Below are 21,917 nucleotides of genomic sequence, written 5' to 3' on the forward strand. Positions count from 1 at the left end.
ATATATCCAGAGAGCAAAGACACAATATTTTAGAAGATCGTTTACAATTTACGGTTTGCAGTTACATGTATGGAATAATATGCCAGAATTTTTAAAATATTACCCAACATTGGAAACTTAAACCATATAGATTTGTTTTTGATTATTTTCAGTTTTATTTTTATTTGTTTGTTTATTTATTTTGTTTTATAATCAGTTTTAAATATGTAAATAGCATACATGATTGTATACAACATACCTTCATATACTATTTTATATTGTATCTGTATAATACTGCTGTCTGTATATATGTTTTCAGGACCACAATGTAAACTAGTTTTAAACTAATTTTGCTATCCTGTTTAAATAAAGGACATTATTATCATTATTATTATTATTACTGAAATTGAAATAAAAAATATGCTAGAGTTCCTCATTGACAATATCTTCGTGGTCTTTGGTGATCCGGTCTTCCAACAGTCTGTTGGAATTCCCATGGGCACGAATTATGCTCCTTTGTTAGCTGACTTGTTTCTATATTCATATGAAGCAGAATTTATTCAAAAACTTCTACGCGACAAGAAAAAACTTCTCGCTGTGGCCTTCAATTCGACATTTAGATATATCGATGACGTTTTGTCTATTAACAATAATAGCTTTCATTCATATGTCGATTTGATATATCCCTGTGAGCTCGAAATAAAGGACACCACAGATTCGTCCACTTCTGCTTCATACTTAGATATTTTATTGAATGTAGACATTAACGGCAAAGTGACAACTCAACTGTATGACAAACGGGATGATTTCAGTTTCTCCATCGTCAACGTCCCATATTTATGTAGCAATATTCCATTATCACCTGCATATGGTGTTTATATATCTCAACTGATTCGATATGCAAGAGCGTATAGTCAGTTTTTAAATCGAGGCAAGCTACCGACAAACAAGTTGATGGTACAGGGGTTTTAACAGTCTCGATTGAAGTAAGTATTTCGCAAATTATATGGTCGTTATAACGATCTAGTTCGTCAATACAACCTCGCATTGGGTCAAATGCTGTCTGATGTGTTTCATACCGATTGTTAAGCCGTTCTTGTCACACTGATTTTGACTGCGGATAACTCCGTTTACCTGATCAGGATATAGGGCTCACGGCGGGTGTGACCGGTCAACAGGGGATGCTTACTCCTCCTAGGCATCTGATCCCATCTCTGGTGTGTCCAGGGGTCCGTGTTTGCCCAACTATCTATTTTGTATTGCTTATAGGAGTTATGAGATTGATCAATGTTCGTTATCTTCACCTTGCATAAGGTACTTCAAGATGCTCGAGTTTGGCGAGTGAACAGCCATTACCTATAATTTTGCGCCTTGGGTTTGACACAGCCAAGGTATGTTCGAGTGGGGCTTGAACCCACAAATCGAACGTTCTAACCACTGAGCCACCACGATCGGTGTCACATGGAAGATGAGCCAGAATAAATTTGCAAATTCATAATTTTCTAAGAGTTGGTCAACGTTGCGGTGATGGTACATTTCTGGGTATTGGGTACTAGTCGTTAAAGGTAGATTGGTTGTTGTGTTTCAAAATCTAGGTCAATTTTTGTCTTTCTTTTTAAACTTTTATTATTTCATATCGTGTTTAAAATATTATGTTGCATCTTTCCACACGGTATTCCAGATGTCCGGTCCAATCATGTATTAGTACAATGTATCTATATGTACCTTTGCTAGATGGAAAACTTCCTGCAAATTCAAGCATTTACAAAACTTAGGTGACTACAATTTTAAAGAATTTCATAGAAGAGGAAATATCCAATGTGTTGACCTTAGATTATCTTTTATAGATAGAGTTTATTACTTCATGTAGATGCAACACCAGTCAATGCCTATGGAAGAAGTAATACTCTTTCTAATATTATTACGAAAGAATCGAAATGGATTTGTATATAAAGGACCCTTTTCCATAAAGAAAAAATATTTAATTAGAATTTACAGTAATGAATGGATTCCGCGCCTCGACACATTCATGTTTGATAGTCACATGATGATTGATGCGTTTAATTCTTTCTAAATAACAGTCGTAGACCTTTCATTCATTCATTCTTCAAAAGAACATACACTTGAAAACTTCGTAATTCGCTATAATTGAACAGCCCATCATTTTACATAATCAAAGCCTATCAGCTTTATCTTCTCGCTTTGCAGTGTTCATTTTTGATTCGAAAGAATTCATCACTTATTGATTTAGGTATTTGATATGAGTTTGTACATTGTGTGTCTGTTTAAGCATCGTGACATTGATTAAATTTATGCAGGTTTTACATTTCATTCCGATAACAGTTTACTGCAGACTGAACACTTTTATCTGAAACATCCCCGTGCCGTGTATTCAACATTTTTGTATATCATGATCATTATTGAAAACGTTCTTATAGTTCTAAGTCGCCTCGTGTATTCAATGGTTTTTTTTGTGGGTTTTTTTTTATCCTCCCTTGATTTTGTTTAGGGGTTTTGTTTTAATGTGTCAGCGGTTTACACTGTTAAATAAATTCAATTTAAGGAAAATGACCAAAGCTAATCACGTGTTTTGTTGACATGGTACCCACACACAATCTAAGATACACATTAAACTTTCACAACTGTGCTTTAATTAGAGGAAACCGGAGTACTTAGTCTTGATGACGCAAGACATTATTTTGTAACAAAAACGAGTCATATACTGAATGATTGAAAAACAAGATATTTGGGAATCGTTACGTGGAATGAAAACAAGAAATAAATTGATAATGATAGCAGTCAAAAAGCTACAGAATTTACAATTGCTTAATTACGAGATTTGCGACGAGTGTCTCACTTTTTAGTTCCAGACTTTCGATGCGGATCATTTAGCACAAATTGTGAGATCGATATATGTACACTTCTCGGCAGAATCCGACGCGGATTCACGGCCTGAAATACCTGAAATAAAACCTCTATATATAGGTATCGTTGCTATTTTGGATTGTTTACAATTAGAGTTGGCGATAATGTTGTTATCATTTAAAGGAAAACATGGTATTGTTTGCCTTTGGTGTTTTTAATCTATTGTTACTCCACACCTGGATGTTCACCCTCATTCAACTCTTCCTGTTTTCCTCGCTGTCTTCGTCAATACTGGCATTGGATAGGATGTTTTTAGGTGGTTTGAAGTCTCTCAAACACTCGCTGTCAGTGAAGAGGAAATCCTAGTGGTGACTATTAATTAACAATGAATTTCACAACAAGGACGCAGCTACATGTAAGACGGCATATATTGATGACTTTTTTCACAATATGAAACAGGAGCATGGTCTTCGCTTCGGTCACTTTTACAATACCAAGACAGACACGAAATCCATTGAGACATCTTTACAATCAACACGTCTGTGCTCACTCTATGAGTTCCGGAAGAAAACTATCATTCTGAACTGTCCTGTCGTGGGTCCTGTACGTGGCTACGGGAACCGCTATATATAAAATTAAAATATCATCAATAATAATTGAACATACAAGATAACAGAAGCACCATGTTTAAATACACTGTTGACATTATACAGCATGCACGCCCTACGTTTGATCATTTTTCTTTATCATTAAGACGCGATTTTGTGGATTTCTGTAGACTTGAAGCTCTCCGGGGGCTTATATCTCAGAAGTTCTACATAGACAGCTCAAAGTTTGGATATAAATCCATATTTTCCCACTACTCTTGTGTCAAGACGTATCTTCAAACATTAACTTGACATTTGAAAGTTCACACCTTCGTCAAAGTTGGGTTGTTTATATAGCTCCGTTAAGTTGCAAGTCAATTCAAATCCCGTTGTTTATTGTATCTGTTCATTATTTCCAGTACTGCTAGTTTGTGGTTTCCATGTTACAGGTACATTAAATACAAACTTTTAATAAAAATCAAGAAAAATATAGGGAGAGGGCTTATATGGGCTAAGCCTGCTGCCCAATCCCATCAAATTCTTTGAATAAATATGTTTAAACTAAGAACAAAATAGCTCGTTAAGTTCCTGAATATCTTATGAGAGCCATGGTTTTAATTCAATATGCAAACCTATTCAAATGCACGTCCTACACAGGAGAGCTCTTCTCTCGAAAGAAAATACGTTACGATTCTTACCATTTTCCGATTTCCTTTTTCTGCCAAATCTAAAATAACCTCTCAGTTTGTCCTTCGTAGTCTCAGACATTTTCCATGATGCAAACAAGACTGGATTAACACAAGTGGATAAAAAGCCGAACCAGGTGAATGTTATGTAGGTGATGTCGTAATGGCCAGTATTGTTTCCACTCTCATGTACGACGAACTGAACCAAAATCAAAATATTCAGAGGACACCAACATATAGCAAATAAGGTAATCATGCAAATGATGTATCGCTGTGTCCTTGTCTCTGTTGGAAGATCAAGGTCATTCTCGCTGCTTGTCTCGTCAGATCTAGCCACCTGACGTTGATTCAATTCCTCTGGTCCTGCTCGAAGACTCTCGTCATCATCGACAGTTAAACGAGAAGTACAAGTTGCATTATTAGAATTAGTTTCAAAGTGAACAGATACAGAGTTTGAATCTAAGGATTTCAGTTCTGCAGAAACTTTCAGACTCAAAAAACTTATCATGGCAAGGGGCATTGCGTACAATGTTACAAACATGGCTCTAACATATTCCTCGAGATGTCGTTCTTGGTTGATGTAACATATACCAACACCAAGAAATCGGTATCCAAAAATGGCGCCCAAGTCAATATACTTGATATACACAGCAAACGGTAGCACGATGCAAACGGACACCACCCAAACCCCTATGATACACAGTCCAGCGGGCATGCGCGACCGGAAGGGATTAACGATCAGTCGATATCGATCGATTGCAATCATGAGATAAGTTAACATGGAGGAATAAATCGGAAAGCATTGTAACATCGGCAGAAAAAAACACATAAAACTTCCAAATATCCAATTGTGTATCAACAAATTAGCCAGGGATACCGGAAGTACGAATATACATTTCATGATGTCAGAAAAGGCAATGTTTCCAAGGAACAGGAACGTCTGGTCCCTGTACAATCTTCGTTTCCCAATCACAATTATAATTGCCAGGTTTCCACACAAACCGAATAAGCCAATGAGAGCGTGGAGGAACATAAACAATGGATACACGTACCGGAGAGATCGTCGCACATGTGGCTGTGTAAAATCAACATCATTAGTGCTGTTCTCGTCCCCCATGTACTTAAAGACCAGTTCTAAGAAGGCCCGATCCTCATGGTCCACAAGTGCCATCCTTCTCAGTAGTCCGGAGTCCTGAAACCTTTTTCTTTTTCTGTCAAATGGGAAAAAAAACAACATAATTATTGGATCACACAAGAATACTTATGCACACTGTATTTGAAATATTTTATAAAGCACAAGTATAATTGCAGTTCATTTAACTACCCAAAGTGAAGAAATATTGAATATGTAGCACAAATATATTTTTACGTAACATACGCGACCATTGTCTCGTAATTTCGATATATTTTGTGTTTCTACGATTTTTGTTATGGTTGATACTATAAAGGTGGTTACTATAAACTGTCAGGGGCTTTCTACTCCATCCAAAAGGCAAGATGTTTCAAATTTTTATAAGACAAATGCTTTTCTATTGTATGCTTACAAGACACTCATTTCACACGTGATATAGAGGCTTGCATAGAGGCACAATGGGGATACAAATGTGTTTTTAATTCTTTTTCTTCCAACTCCAGAGGTGTTGCAATACTTTTTAACAATAATTTTGAACTTGAAATACACAAAGAAAAGAAAGACTCCAATGGAAACTTATTAGCAATTGATTTAAGCATTAATAACAATAGAACAACATTAGTTAATATATATGGACCTAATGTTGATTGTCCAGAGTTTTATGAAAAAGTAAGAGAATGTTTTATAGATTTCGATAATGATTACTTCTTATTGTGTGGAGATTTTAATATAGCTTTGGATCAAGCTCTGGATACTCAAAATTATTGTCATGTAAATAATCCCAAGGCAAAGGATATGCTTAATGAGGTCATGAATGATTTACATTTAGTAGACTATATGCGAGTTCTCAAACCATGTAATAAATTGTATACATGGAGGAAAAAAGCCATTTAAGCAAGCACGCCTGGACTATATTTTAATCTCAGAAAACTTTACCAATATCACTGAAGACTGTTCAATTAGATCCGGTTATAGATCTGACCATTCCATAGTAGTCATCGAGTTCAGCTTTAACACATTTGAGAGAGGGCGGGGTTTATGGAAGTTCAATAACCTACTTTTATATGACAAAGTCTTTGTTGAAAAGGTAAAACAACATATTCAATTAGTAAAAACACAATATTCCCATGACTCTCAAGATGAGAATTCTGAGCTTAATGATGCTTTATTTCTAGAAACCTTACTTATGGAAATACGTGGAATGACAATTTCTTACTCATCTTACAAAAAACGAGAAAGAAATACTTTAGAAGCCAGTTTGATAGAAGAAATCAATGAAATCGAAACCAATGACTCGGAGGAGCTTGGGGTATTAGAAGAAAAACAAAAACAATTGGAATATATAAGAAAGGAAAAATTAAAAGGTCACTTTGTGCGTTCTAGAGCCAAATGGATTGAAGAAGGGGAAAAACCCACAGAATATTTTTGTCATCTAGAGGCAAGAAACTATTTAAATAAGACAATTAAAAAAAATAGAAACCCAAGATAATGGGATTATTTATAATCAATCAGATATTCTGAAAGAAATCAAACAGTTTTATGAAAACCTATATAAGAATTACGACTCTGATTTGATAAACCAAGGCAATTCCTGAAGTATTGGCGGCCTATCACTCTACTTAATGTGTTATATAAATTAATATCAGGCTGTATTAGCCAAAAAATTAAAAGTACTTTAGATTATCTTATTTCTAATACACAAACTGGCTTCATAAAAGGTAGATATATAGGGGGAAATACTAGACCTCATGGCATATACAGAAAAACATAATTTACCAGGCTTGCTTATGCTTATAGATTTTGAGAAGGCATTTGACTCAATATCATGGTCGTTTATTTATAAGGTGTTAGATTTCTTTGGTTTCGGTAACAATGTAATTACTTGGGTTAAAATTCTAAATACCAATATCAAAGCCTCGGTTCTACAATGCGGAAAGCTTTCTGAACAATTTGACATTCAGAGAGGGTGCCGTCGGGGTGACCCTATTGCCCCATACTTATTTATTCTATGCGCAGAAGTACTTGCTATTTTGATTAAACAAAATAAAAATATTAAAGGTATAGTTATCAATGATAAAGAACATAAAATGACTCAGTACGCGGATGATACATCTTTGACCCTTGATGGCTCAGATCAATCACTTTTTAATGCTTTGGAAACGCTAGAATTCTTCTCAAAGCTATAAGGATTAAAAATAAACAGCTCCAAAACAAAAATTATATGGATCGGAGCAAAAACAATTTCTGCTGATGTCTATCATCACCCAAGATGGAAACTAGACTGGGGATCCACAAGCTTCACTCTCCTAGGAATACATTTTTCAGTTGATCTAGAAAAAAATGTAGAATTAAATTTTAGTCCTCAGATTCCTACTATTCATGCAATGATAAAGCAGTGGAGTAGAAGGATTTAACACCTATAGGAAGAGTCACAGTCATTAAAACGCTTCTCCTCCCGAAACTTAATCACTTATTTTCTGCACTACCAAATCCCAGTCAAGAAATCATAAACTCATTAACACAGGAACTCTATAGATTTATATGGAAAGCAAAATGTGATAAAGTTAAAAGAGTAACGGTTACTCAGAAATGCATGTTGGGTGGACTTAACATGGCCAATATAAATAATTTCATAATATCTTTAAAGTGCTCATGGATTCAAAAAGTATTAACATGCAACCCATCCTGGATGAACATTTTTGAAGCTTCTTATGGAAAAGGAGTGGTGAATAAAATCTTAGAATTTGGGGATGAATATATATATTGTCTGCTAAAAAATACTTTTAATCCATTTTGGACTGATGTTTTTACTTCATGGATGAAGGTAATGAGTTTACACTTGGCATTGAATTCTCGGACACAAACGAATTTTGTAAATGTTCCAATATGGTACAATTCAAAACTTAAAGTTGGCAAATCATATGTGTTTGTAAAAAAGTGGTATGAAAAAGGTGTCAAGACAGTCAATGATTTTGTAGACTCTAACGGTGTTTTTCTAACAATGGATAGATTCGGAAAAAAATTTGATATTGATCATGTTTGTTTTATGCAATACAGCAGTATTATAAATTCTATTTCTACGATGGCAAAAAAACTGTGTGTGTCAAAAGAGTTGAGAAAATATGTTAATGGTCCATCCACACCTTTTCACTATGAAGATATACTATTGCATAAGAAATGCGTAAATTATATATATAAGAACATTACTTATAAAGAAGAAATTCCGACTTCAATTGCTAAATGGAATTCCTGTCCATTTTTGAGGGGCTATAGAGATATCATTACCAAGGAAGTTTTTGAAATATGTTTTAAATTAACGTCAGATTCAGCAGCACAATGGTTGCAATACAGAATTCTACATAGAATTATACCTGTTAAAAGTTACTTTAAAAAAAATCAAAGTTGTGGATAACGATATTTGCTCATTTTGTGGACACAGCTCTGAAAACATTGAACATATTTTTGTGTTTTGCGACAAAATAGGAACTTTGTGGAACCAACTAAGCTCACATATTTATGAGAGAACAACAAATAGAATTGGTTTCAATGTTTTTAATATTATTTTTGGTGATTGTCCATTACAAAATTCCAACAAAGTAATAAATTTCATAATTTTATATACCAAACAGTATATATATTTATGTTGCAAACAAAACAGATTACCATCTTTTGAGGGTGTACTACAATATATTAGGATGAAATATGAAATTGACCATTGTATATTTTCAAAAAACTGTAATTTTAAAAAATTCAGTACAATCTGGGCTGTATGGAAAAATATTTTTGATTAATGTCTTTCCTCTCTTTACTTGGTACTGTCAACCTTATTGTGTTATTATAACTAAACTATGTGTGTGAATGTATGTATGAATGTTATCAAATACTAAAATTTGCAAATAAAAAAAAGAAGAAGATATATTTTGCTCGTAATTGCGAAACAATCAATTTGTAATTATGAGAGCTTTGTTTATAATTTCCGAGACATTTTCTCGTAAGAACAAGCTCCTTTATCGTAATTTATCTCGAAAATGCGTTTTACGAGATATTTTAGAATATTCAATTACATTTTTGTTATTGTCCTTGAGTTATACAACTCATCAGAATACATCTAGTATATGTACATGTATATACACAATATATCTAATTTCATAAGGTACATGTAACAACGGGTGAGTGGACAGGAGAAGAAATTACAAATATGATATAATCACGTTATGAGATGCACGTGTTATTAGAAAAATAATACATGTATAATTACAATATTGACTTACAACGCTATTAAACTTCGTATTTTCACAGCTTGTACTAAGAATTTTCCCAAGTTATTGAGTTCTTTAGTGTTGTCTACACTAAGAAGCTTAACTAATTTAAAGACACTTGGATGTTTGTAATAGAAACCCTTAATATATTTATTTCTCAAATCGATGTAAAATGAAATGAAACTAATCTTCTATATCATTATACTCACGTGATTTACAAAGCCTCGCAGTCCTTAAAACATTGTTATGTCTGCTTGTTTCAATATTCAAAGACCGTGAAGACGTTCTGAATCTAGTGATACTTTTTCACGTTTAAGTTAATTAGTCTTTTGAGACATGATTGTAGATAAAAGTTATATATATCAAATACTGATAAAGAACACTCTTTGGTAAACTTGAAAGAAACGACACAAAGTTTCATTTGTAAATATTCAATATTCTGAATTCTATTATTTTATAATCTTTAAGCTGATTCACACACGACTTTTCAAACAAATATTCTAAACCAATGCTTGACAGGTCATGTTTTATATTAACAATCAGCTGTCATTGTTTGTAATCATATTTTCGAAACATTCTTTCAAAATACAGTTAATCGTGGCTTTAATTATCAGATAGAATTTTAAAATTCTCAATTTTCTTTTAATGTTAAGTTGGAATATGTCAAGTTCACAATACACCAGACTATTGTTGCTTCTTTTGTATACCCTTACCATTTTTTACAAAAAGGAAGATACACTTTTTCAATGTCCGTTGCTTTATGAAAACCCTAAATTTCACATGCATATGTGTGCATAAGTATAAAAAATTGAACATTGTGTTTCAACATATTATATTGAAATAATGATTTCTCGGGGTATTGGATATTGCAAAAAGTGTTTTTGTTGTTGAAAAAAAAAATGCCATTATAAGTAAACAACAATCCTAAATACTTAAATGTATTTATAACTTCAAGACATTGATTATCATACATCCATTTCTCAGTTTTCAAAATTTTTCCTCTATTTTTAAAGATAACGAACTTGGTGTTTGCAACATTCACAATCAAATTCTATTTATTAGAATAATTATAGAGAGAATTCAACATGTTTTGAAACCCTGACGGAGTCTTCGATATGATTACCTTGGGGTACCTGTAAATTACCTTACCGCCAGCATAGTTTAGTAAAACAAAAAAAAGTGTTAATTCAATTGATGGACAATTGTTACTAACGAAATTTATCTCTAAATCATTAAATAAAGAGCAAATAGTAAAGGATATAACACATCGCCCTGCATAAGACCCAATTCATTGCTAAAATATTCGCTCATAACCCCATCGAATTTTACACACAATTTCACACGGGTCTGCTGTACAAAGACTATGACTTAAAGCAGTTTCCCTCTAATGCCAACATTAAACAATTTGAACTATAACTTATACCTATTTATGTTAAAATATTGCTGATAATGCACGGTAACATTGCAGCTTTGTTTGTTTCCATGTAAATCATAACAGAAAAACATATTAGGTGTAAAAGTTTGTCATTTATTTAAAAAGACGAAAAATGTGAGTCCTAAAAATATTGAACGAAATTGACTGCGAGACATAATCGCATCTTGACTAGAAATGCAACATATAAAAGTATTACATAACATCGTTCTCCCAGCCACAATATTCTTACAACTACGAATGCGATAATGCGATAAAATACAATTATGAATCTTTACTGGAAACAATAGCGGTGAATAAAAAAATCCAACTTGTTTAATAGAGTCAAACGCCTTTTGAAAATCTACAAAACAAAAATAACAACTTTTTTCCAGCGTTTTGTTAATCAATGATTGTACAAATATTGCATCCATTGTAGATAGTCCTCGAACGTACTGTGCCACGACCTATGCCAGAAGTAGTGTAAATCAAATGTGGATTCTAGATAATCTAAAGAACTTTTAGCAAATTTTACATCACAAAACTTTTCTAAAATCAACATCAAAACATATGACTATTGAACACTTTACACGACCACTCCTTTCGATAAATTAACGTTTGACGCATAGAAAGTTGCTTCTTCAATAAAAATTGGAAAATGAAAAGATTCATATCTTGTGATCAGTCATTGAAAAAATTACTTTGTTAAACACCACTCTGCTTCCATGCAGAAGTACTCTGAAGTTGAAATAAAAAACATGCCGGGGTTTTTCCATTGGCAATATCGTCGTAGTCTTTGATGATCAGGTCTTCCAACAATCTGTTGGAAATTTCATGGGCACGAATTGTGCTCCTTTATTAGCTGACCTAACCTTGATTTATATTCAATAAATATGTCTGTATATTTGATAAATATTGATAAAGATTAGATAAATCTTGTTTCGTATTCAATAATCTTGTTATCTACATGCACAAAATCTTGATTTATGTTCGATACATTTTGATTTACATTTTAGAATCTTGATCTATATTCAACAATTCTTGATGTGCATTCGATAATCTTGTCATTAACCTGCAAAAATTTTAATTTATATTTGATAATGTTCTTATTCATAAAAGGTGAAGATAACGAACAGTGATCAATCTCATAACTCCTATAGCAATACAAAATAGATAGTTGGGCCAACATGGACCCTTGGGCACACCAGAGGTGGGATCAGGTGCCTAGGAGGAGTAAGCATCCCCTGTCGACCGGTCACACCTGCCCTGAACCCTATATCCTGATCAGGTAAACGGAGTTATCCGTAGTCAAAATCAGTGTGCCAAGAACGGCCTAACAATAGGTATGAAACACATCAGACAGCATTTGACCCAATGATAGGTTGTATTGACGAACTAGATTGTTGTAACGACCATAGAATTTGCGAAATGCTGACTTCAATCGAGACTGTTGAAACCCCTGTACCATCAACTTGTTTGTCAGTAGCTTGCCTCGATTTAAAAACTGACTATACGCAGAACAAGCTCTTGCGTATCGAATCAGTTGAGAGATATAAACACCATATGCAGGTGATAATGGAATATTGCTACATAAATATGGGAAGTTGACGATAGAGAAGCTGAAATCATCCCGTTTGTTATACAGTTGTTGTCAGTTGTCAGTTTGCCGTTAATGTCTACTTTCAATAAAATATCTAAGTATGAAGCAGAAGTGGACGACTCTGTGGTGTCATTTATTTCGACCACACAGGGATATATAGAAATATATTGATTTATATTCGACAGATTTATGCAAAATTATTCACATTCGATAATCGTGTTATTTATATGCGAAATCTTGATGTACTTTTGATAAATCTTATGTATATTCAATAAATTCAGCTTGTTTTCAGGAATATTTCGAAATGAAGCGTATATTATCTTGCCAGGATAACAAATACATGTAAATACATAAGAAATTAGCTTAATTAGTTTTCATCCGATTGAATTAAATTGTATGATTCGCATGAAATATATAACCCATATTGCTTGATAAAAAATACGCACTTTTATCCATTTAATAATATTCAATTATTACGACACCTTAAAGATATACACGCTGTAATTTGTGTCAATTAAAATCAAGATGATTATTTTTTATTTTGTTTATTGAATAAAGTTAAGAACTTGTTGCAATTTACGTAACTGAAATCGAGCGCGATAAAAAGATGTCAAATTATAATTAAAGTTTGAATTATTCCAAAACGTGGTTATTCCACACTGAATATGACACTCTCTGTGAAATCCTGTCAGTCCCACGTTTACCCTCATCTCCTGGAGAACGTGAATCATTTGTTACGGGTAGATTAACTTACACAGCCTGACTCTACCTGGTGTTCCGCAGTTCACACTTCGTGTACATAAAAAATCAATGGTGAATTGTCAAAGATGAATAAAATGATGTATATCGACTGTTTGTAACGCTGCACTGTCATCGACTACATGCCATTTTAATCGGAGTACTCTTTTTCTATTTAAATTTGTCACTATTTGTAATAAAATGTTTCAAGTGGTCCTGTTTCATTATCAAATTTCTAAATACAGAACAGCATTAGAGAATAACGTGTCTAATTTCTGACACTGGGATATGTAAGAGGATCCATTTGACAATACACAATATCGAAAGCAAAGAATTGCTTAATAAATCCCTTGACGTTTAGTTTAGTTTCAACACAAGATAATTTCAAACAACTTTAAAGTATTTTTCTCTTTGTTCTTAATGTTCGCGATCGAGAATAAACACGTGAACACATTTGCGCACACGCGAACCCACGAACAGAGTTCGAAGACATCGAAAACGTAGTTTCCGAACAGGTTCAATATTAAAAAAATTCTTGGATGTTGGTTTAACAGAAACATAAAAGGCAGATTTTTATAATTGGTAATGCTCATTAAATTCTTGATAGTAGTCTTTTACATGATACTGTGTATTTTCCTGTTGATTAACTAGTGATATTTTTCTTCTTTTGATAGTACTCTTTTACATGATACTGTGTATTTTACTGCTGATTAACTAGTGATATTTTTCTTCTTTTGGTTGAACTGATACTCCTTTGTACTGTATTCTGAAGGAAAATCCATAGACTAAATGTGATTATCACAAGAAATTTGTACGAAAACGACGTGTCATTATGGAAATTGTATTTTCACAGCAAGTTGGTTTCTTTTCTGTATATCCAGTATATTTAAAATTAAATTAAAATAGGAAACTTGCAATAGAGTGTGAAGTTCAAGAGAATGTCATTGTATCAATGCCAAAAGCAGAGTGGATTTAATTTTAGAAGATAATATCATAGCTCAAACCTTACCAACCGCACAAGAAAAGTGTCTTACCATCTACCTTTAATTATTATGAAATATGTCCAACTTATAAAAAAGATATTGATATCTTAGAAAGCTTTTGTTATGTTTGAAACATTGCTCCTCGTCATTAAAACTCGTACTCAAACATCACTGCAAGAATTGTCAAGAATAAGATGACCTTAAGGGCACAAAACTGCAGGCGGATATTACGTGAATCGATACAATCAAAGAGAGACTAATTTAGGTAATGAAGAACTATAAAGAAGACCTAAATTCTCAATGGATCTCCCGAGAAACTAGAAACGTCTCACAAATCGTAGTACACATGTAAATTAAATTACTATCGTCGGTGATTGAAAACCTTGCATATATATATATATATATATATATAATTTCTTTTAATATCTTGTACCGGACACTGTGATTTAAAAAACAAACCTATTTGGATATATATATATATATATAACCGCTATAAAAATGGAATTAATTAAGCCACCTTTCTCTAATTCAGATCATCAGTGGTTTATTCATATGTTTATTCATTTACATATTTTGTTTAGATATGAATTGAATCCGAATTTCAATTTTATATCAATCAAGTCACAAAAATACCACAGTAAAGCGTAAGAAATGTCAAAACAATGAAACCATTTTAAGAGTACATTTTACATGTTATTCATAAATTAATTACACTAATTCGATATTGGTTATCAAGATATTCGTCGATCAAACGAAAACAAAATCACATGGAGTACAAGTACCATGGCCGTGCGTTCTATGGAATTCTATAAATCGTGATTTTAGCCCCCGCACCCCCCCCCCCCTCCCAACCACCACCACCACACACACACAAAAATCAGCCACACAAATTCAAACCACCACAATCCTCAACACTATTACAGTGTACTAGTGAAATGAATTTTGAAATAACAAAGTTAAAATCAAGAATATATCATTGACGTAATTAAGGTGGTCCTTCACTCATGTCCGAGTGTATATTTTGACTCTTGCATTGGTCACTGAGGAGGTGAAAAGTTTTGTTTAACTTTAGAAATAAGATGAATATACAATGTACATACCTTGATGTTGTTCCCGTCCTCTAGCTTCCTCACAATGACAAGAGTGAGGCCGATTCGCCACTTATCAACAAAGTCACTGGAAGGTAAAAGAATCGATAATTATATCGCCTTAGTCATGTTACCATAAAGTTAACTTGAAAAGCCGTTTTCATACCGAGAAAAATGATCTAAAGCTTAAAGCGATCGCTAACGCAGTGATTTTTGACACGGTAGAAAGCACCTGATTTTTTTCTTGTTTTAAATCAAATTCATTGACTTTTCATGAATACATTAACACTGTAAAACTGCTGTAACATGATCACATACATATAGGTGGGTATCGTAATTATCATATTTAGATAGGTGGCTATTGTAATTATTACATATATATAGGTGAATATCGTAAATATCACAAACATATAGGTGGATATCGTAATTATCACATACATATAGGCGGATATCGTTATTATCACATACATATAGATGGGTATCGTAATTATCATATTCAGATGGGTGGATATCGTTATTATTACAAACATATAGGTGGATATCGTAATTATCACATACATATAGGTGGATATCGTTATCATCACAAACATATAGGTGGATATCGTAATTATTACATATATATAGGTGGATATCGTAAATATCACAAACATATAGGTGGACATCGTTATTATCACATACATACAAGTGGGTATCGTAATGATCATATTCAGATAGGTGGATATTGTAATTATCATATTCAGATAGGTGAACATTTGAAATCATAAACAACTTTTGATTGGAAAAAACATAGCAATGAGAATTTATCAAATTATTAGAGCATTGAAACGTTTTTTCACATATTTACCCCTTTATCGAGTGGATATCATTGATACGATTACGATATTATTCGTATCCTATAGTAGGTGTTACTATGCCGCGTGACGTAATGTGCATAGGAACGTTAACTGAATCAGGATGACACAAGTCCCAAAAAATGTAAAAATTGATGAAAGTGGCACAGGTACTGTTAAATTCTTCAATATTTGAAAACAATGAGTTTATATGTGAAGTAATTGGCTACGATCGGGGAACATACCTGTCATCTTCATTATCTAGCCTAGTTAGTAAAACAGCTTCAGCTTGGCGTTGCATACAACCTATGATCATATTTTGTATCGATCATAAAATATCCTCAATGATCAAGGAAACAAAATTACATTGAAAGAAAACAAAACACATTAGGTGACATGAACTGAAATCATGATGAAAATGAACAGAGTTCTGTGTTGAACGTCCCCCTGTCAGAACCGATCATGTTTTACTGTGTAAATATTTCTAAATGTTAGAAAACCCGATAGTTCAAATTTTATCACATATTTATCCCTTTATCTAGTAGATTCAACTTCCCAATTCCATGTACCAAATGAACCCGAGATACAATACATTCAATTGCACACAGAACGATTTCATCACTTTTTTTAAAAACATTGTTGTGACGTCAGTTCTTTGTCTTGACAGTACTTTATTTTTCATACTGTCCAGTATTATTAAGAGCAGGCCAATATTATGAGAAATACTGGACTGACAGTAAAAACCAGGAACAAAGACCACTCTTCGTTGTGCGAGAAAACATTTATTATATATATATCAAATACAATATTCAAGGCGTGAAATATTCCAGTAAATTATACGAAATGAGTGTTTCGTGTATAATCCGATTTTACTGTATATGAAATCGTTTAGCACCACGTATCTGACTTTTTTGACCAGATGTATGAATTTTAGACCGCCATACCCTTGCCACCAAATATCTACTCCTCTTTGGTTCAGGCCTAAGCTCCATCCCCCCGGTCTATTTCTTGCCGCTATTGATTCCTTTTTTATGATTGATGAACCGACTATCCAAACTGTTATTCTGTCTGTTTTTACACAGCCTGTAATGCATACCAAAAATTGGGAAAACTTAAGATATAGGAGATGTTGGAGTAAGTGGTGATCTAATATAAGCTTGAAAAGCAGTGGACTTCCATCTGCCAGCCATTTTAATCTCTTCATCTGAAAACCCCTTGTCTGCTGCAACTGTTGCAGCCCCTATCCTAAAAGAATGAGACTTGTAATATTTCTTATCCAAGCCAATAGCCATAATAATTCTATCTAAAACTGCCGAAAATTGATAACGGGTAAGTGGCTTCCCTCCAAAATGGCAAAACAAAGGTCCTGTAAAATGAGGTCTTATTAGCAAAAAATTGGCCATAGCTTGAACAGGGCAAATATTTGAGCCCTGTCTATTTAACACAATTGTGACCCCCTTTCCCAGTTGATCAGTTTTAGAACACCTAAGACACACTACTAATGGTTGATTCTGAATGCTAACATCATCAACCCCCAAAATTGACTGAAGATTGTTGCCCTTGGATAAGGCGAATTCTCCAACTCGCAAGAAGGCAAAAAGGCTAATGTATATGCTGCTTTATATAATTTGGCTTCATAAAGACTCGAACACACAGTGTTTAACGCTCCCATCAAGTTTGTCAGAATTTTTTCCGTTATCGGCAACCTAGTATCCGCCCTGGACTTCAGACGCCTGAAACCATCCAACACCTTAGCAATAACAAACCTATTTGTAGAGTCTTCTAATCCCTGAATTTTGCACCCATACCCAATTGCCACTACATAAGCTCTAGCAGTATATTCTGCATAGCCCTTAAGTGATAAGTATGCAATGAAATTGACTATTTGCTCTACTGGGGGTGGCCATATCATTTCTGCGTTAGTCCCGCTCCTAAACCTATCGAAAGCTAAAAGCCCCGTTTTTGTATGTTGCTGATGTATTGGAGGAAATTACTGCCGTCAGTAGTCGAGAAACTTCACGCTGGACAAGAGATCGTGAAATGCAGCTGGTATTGGATCTGGGATCTGGTTTGCTGTTGGAGCAAGTTGGCGTAATCTTCCCCACTGTTTACGAGAAATGGCATCAGCTATACCATTATCAATACCAGCAATGTGTTTGGCCTTAAATGTGATGTTAAATTGCATAAACAACAATACTAGCTTCCTAATCACATACATAATCCGTGGAGACCTTGACGACTGAGTGTTCAAAATGCTAACCAATGCACTGTTATCTGTGTGAAATTGAACCTTATGACAACTTAGATCCTCCCCCCAAATCATCACTGCCAACAGTATGGGGGCCAACTCAAGAAATGTTATGTCCCTCAAGACATCCAAATTTTTCCATTCTAAAGGCCACTCATAGAAGTCCAGTTTCCTTTAAAATAACACCCACAACCAAATCCGACAGTCCCAGCACTGTCCGTGTATAGCTGGATCGCTCTAGAATTAACCTATTCTGAATGAGGAAAATAAGCTACACCATTAAAATTGTCTAAAAAATGGAGCCATAATAACATGTCTTCTTTCAATGCTCTAGTGAGTCTAATATGACTATTTGGGCGAGATAACCCCCATCATTGAATCATAAAATCTCCTGTTAAATGCCCTACTACTCTGATAGCCTTGGAAAAAGAAATTCAATTTTCCCACCAATGATTCCAGTTCCTTTAACTTAACCTTAGTTTTATTGATCAGAATACTAAGCAGACCTTTCAGCTCCTGTATTTTTTCCCTGGGGATCTTAACATTCCTAAGCACTGTATCTATTTCAAGTCCCAGAAACACTAAGCAAGTAATTGGACCCTGTGTCTTTTCCCCTGCTAATGGAACTCCTAATTCACTGCACAACTGTTGGAAAATTGTCATTAACTGCAAACAGTCCCCCGATCCACTCCTACCCACAAAGATAAAATCATCCAAATAGTGCTCGACTGTCCTTAAACCCGATTTGTTTATAACTGCCCACTGAAGAAATGTTGAAAACTTTAAAAATTGCACAGGAATTTGAGCATCCCATGGGCAAGCACTTGTCAATATAGTAATGATCCCTAAATCTAAATCCCAACAGCTCAAAATCACCCGGGTATACTGGGAGTAACCTAAATGCACTTTTAATATCCACCTTACCCAACTCTGCACCAGGACCTATCCGAGTGATCATGTCAACAACTGTATCAAAAGCTGTGTATCTCACAGTACACAATTACGGGTCAATAAATGAATTGATGCCAAGGGATGGAGGGTACGACAGATGTGTAATCATCCTCCAACCACCACTTGACTTTGGAACAAGCCCTATAGCTGAAATATGCATATTAGGCATAGGAGATTGTAAAAAGGGCCCATTGTCCTTCGCTCTTTAACTTCTTTAAGGATTTTTTCCTGTAACTGATTTTTAAATTGACTAGCTGACCTCAAATTGTCGGAAAACGTGAAAATTTGAGGACCTGTATAATTCAACTTAAAGCCATAAGTAAACCCATGTAATATTTCCTTTGCCACATGCCTGATTGGATATTGGTGCAGATACTGTGCTAAATTAGAGACCCTAATAGGAGCTGAACCGAGCTCCCAGAGGCCTGGGTGCGGCAATCGAGGGTACTTTTGCGGGATGTGGTGTGCTGGTCGACTCCCTTGTTTGGGCCCCTGTCGTAAAGGTTGTTTGGGACTGAAAGAAGGAGCTTGTTTGTTAACATTGACAGCAAGGGGGCAATTTGTCATTGCATGCTCTTGGCTACATTTCATACAAGGTGAGCATACGTGCAATGTTTCCTACCACAAAACCCCTGAAAGTTAAACATGTAACATTTATTTACCCCCTGTACTCCTGTAGGTGTCATGTTATGACCCCCAACCATATACATAACCCACAATTCCGTGGTCTATGGCTGACCATGATTTGGTGGGATCCATTGCTAATTTGAGCCGAAACTGCTCATCATATATTTTCCACCCCAGAGGACCTGCCAGCTCCCGTACGTACATCATGCATGTACTTGAGCATGTCCTGGTATTTACTTGTATGGACAGACGTGAACACACTCAAATAAATGAGAAAAGCGTCCGTCCATTTTTCAATAGATGTAATTTTAAGAGTATTCTTTAGCTTACTCTGCATCTGACCATCATTTCCAATCAGAAAAATTCTCTCGCTAGCCGAGTCTTCAATATTTGAATTTTTTAACAAGAGAGCCAGGTCTACATATTTTCCCTCTACAATTTTCTGCCTGATCATTTCATTAACGTTATGCCCCAATGAAAATTGCACTGAATTTACTGGCATGGGGGGTAAAACCCCAATCCTGTGACAGAAGTGTATTTGTACCTGTCTGAAAGGGCTGGACAGCTTTACTAGACGGTATTTCGTCGCTGGTAATTCCACCCTGCGGGACCGGCGGCTCCATTGTACCTGGGATTGGGCACACACACCCCCCCCCCCCCCCTTGTTGGTTTTCTGCTATCTCGTTTTTGTCGTACCAGCGGCATGCTTACATCAATTTGAAATAAAAAGAATCTATGTAATTTCTAATTACAGATATGAGAATTCAAGTATGATTGACACAGTTACAATCCACCAGTATAAACCTTCCACGTGTGCTAACATTAAAATTTGCTAAAATCCTCAAATTGTAAAAGACATCGTAGTCATTACATTGTAAAATTATCATCTGACATGATTAATCTTAATGATTTTGAAATTGGAAACAACTTATACCTTATTTAGTAAAAGATATTTAAAATGTTTTTCTTCCCCAAAATTTGACCGACCTTCTTGGTTGGCTGCTGAATGGAAAAGAAGGAAGCTGGGATGCGTAATTGCCGAGTGCACCCGTGATGAGTTATAATATTACGGAACAAAGTTTCCGGATTGCAACATAACAGAGATGGGCTTACTATTATCATATATATACATATATAGTAAATCATACGTTGATGCGAATACTATCGTAAATAATGCTTAGATAAAGACACTTATTTACAGACAAGCTGAAATATGTGTTAATATATCAAATACAATATTCAAGGCGTGAAATATTCCAGTAAATTATACGAAATGAGTGTTTCGTGTATAATCCGATTTTACTGTATATGAAATCGTTTAGCACCACACTTATAAATCCATGTCACAATCATTCATTTAAACACAGGCACATTAAAGTCGCAAATTCACTGTTACATCCCCGGTAGTAATGTTTATTTCTTTTCCCGATCCAAAGGAAACACTTTCTTTGAGCTTCACTTTCTTCGGCTCCGGCGCACAGGTGCTTGTGGACAGGACTTCCGGTACCCCCCTTCTTTTATTTTTAAATGTTCAATTCCTTGGGTATTTCGGACGTATTTTTGATAAAATATGTAACTTCAGAGTTTATCTATTTCAATGGAATACACAAATATCGCATAGAAACCGTTTTTAAAAATGTCATATCACCGATCTCGGCCAGCGACATGTTGAAAAAATCTACACCTCGCTGAGAAATCCTATCGAAAAAACACCAATAATGCATATACCAACTGAAAAGAACGGTCATTCTAAATCTACTGATGATTCGTGGATTAAATGCATCGCTATTTGGTGCGCAATAATTACTTCACATCGCTCAATTTCATCGTTTTAACTTTCTGATTATAACGAACGGAAGTTTTGATGTTGGAATATTTCTGTCGCAGCCAACTATTTTTAAAACGAGAAAACCCGAGACGAGGTCTTCCGAAT

The 21,917-nt window shown here is 34.6% G+C and overlaps 1 protein-coding gene across 1 annotated transcript; it reads right to left on the bottom strand.

Moving 5' to 3' along the window:
• Positions 1–2,607: 2,607 nt before the first annotated feature.
• Positions 2,608–20,993, bottom strand: LOC125659595 (prolactin-releasing peptide receptor-like). The gene is made up of 3 exons (XM_048891323.2): positions 15,341–20,993; positions 4,130–5,328; positions 2,608–3,467 (listed from the first exon to the last, which is right to left on the bottom strand). The coding sequence occupies exons 2-3, from the start codon at positions 5,286–5,288 to the stop codon at positions 3,391–3,393; spliced, it is 1,236 nt and encodes a 411-aa protein (XP_048747280.1). The 5' UTR covers positions 5,289–5,328; positions 15,341–20,993; the 3' UTR covers positions 2,608–3,390.
• Positions 20,994–21,917: the final 924 nt, after the last annotated feature.

Source organism: Ostrea edulis, chromosome 9, assembly GCF_947568905.1.
Source record: "Ostrea edulis chromosome 9, xbOstEdul1.1, whole genome shotgun sequence".
Lineage (NCBI taxonomy): Eukaryota > Metazoa > Mollusca > Bivalvia > Ostreida > Ostreidae > Ostrea > Ostrea edulis.

Bases quoted from the DNA above. Each gene is read 5' to 3' on its own strand.
- LOC125659595 (XM_048891323.2), bottom strand. From the start codon at position 5,288: ATGGCACTTGTGGACCATGAGGATCGGGCCTTCTTAGAACTGGTCTTT. The intron at 3,468-4,129 runs GTAAGAATCGTA...TTTTATATATAG, and splicing joins AAAAAGGAAATCGGAAAATG to CGGTTCCCGTAGCCACGTAC.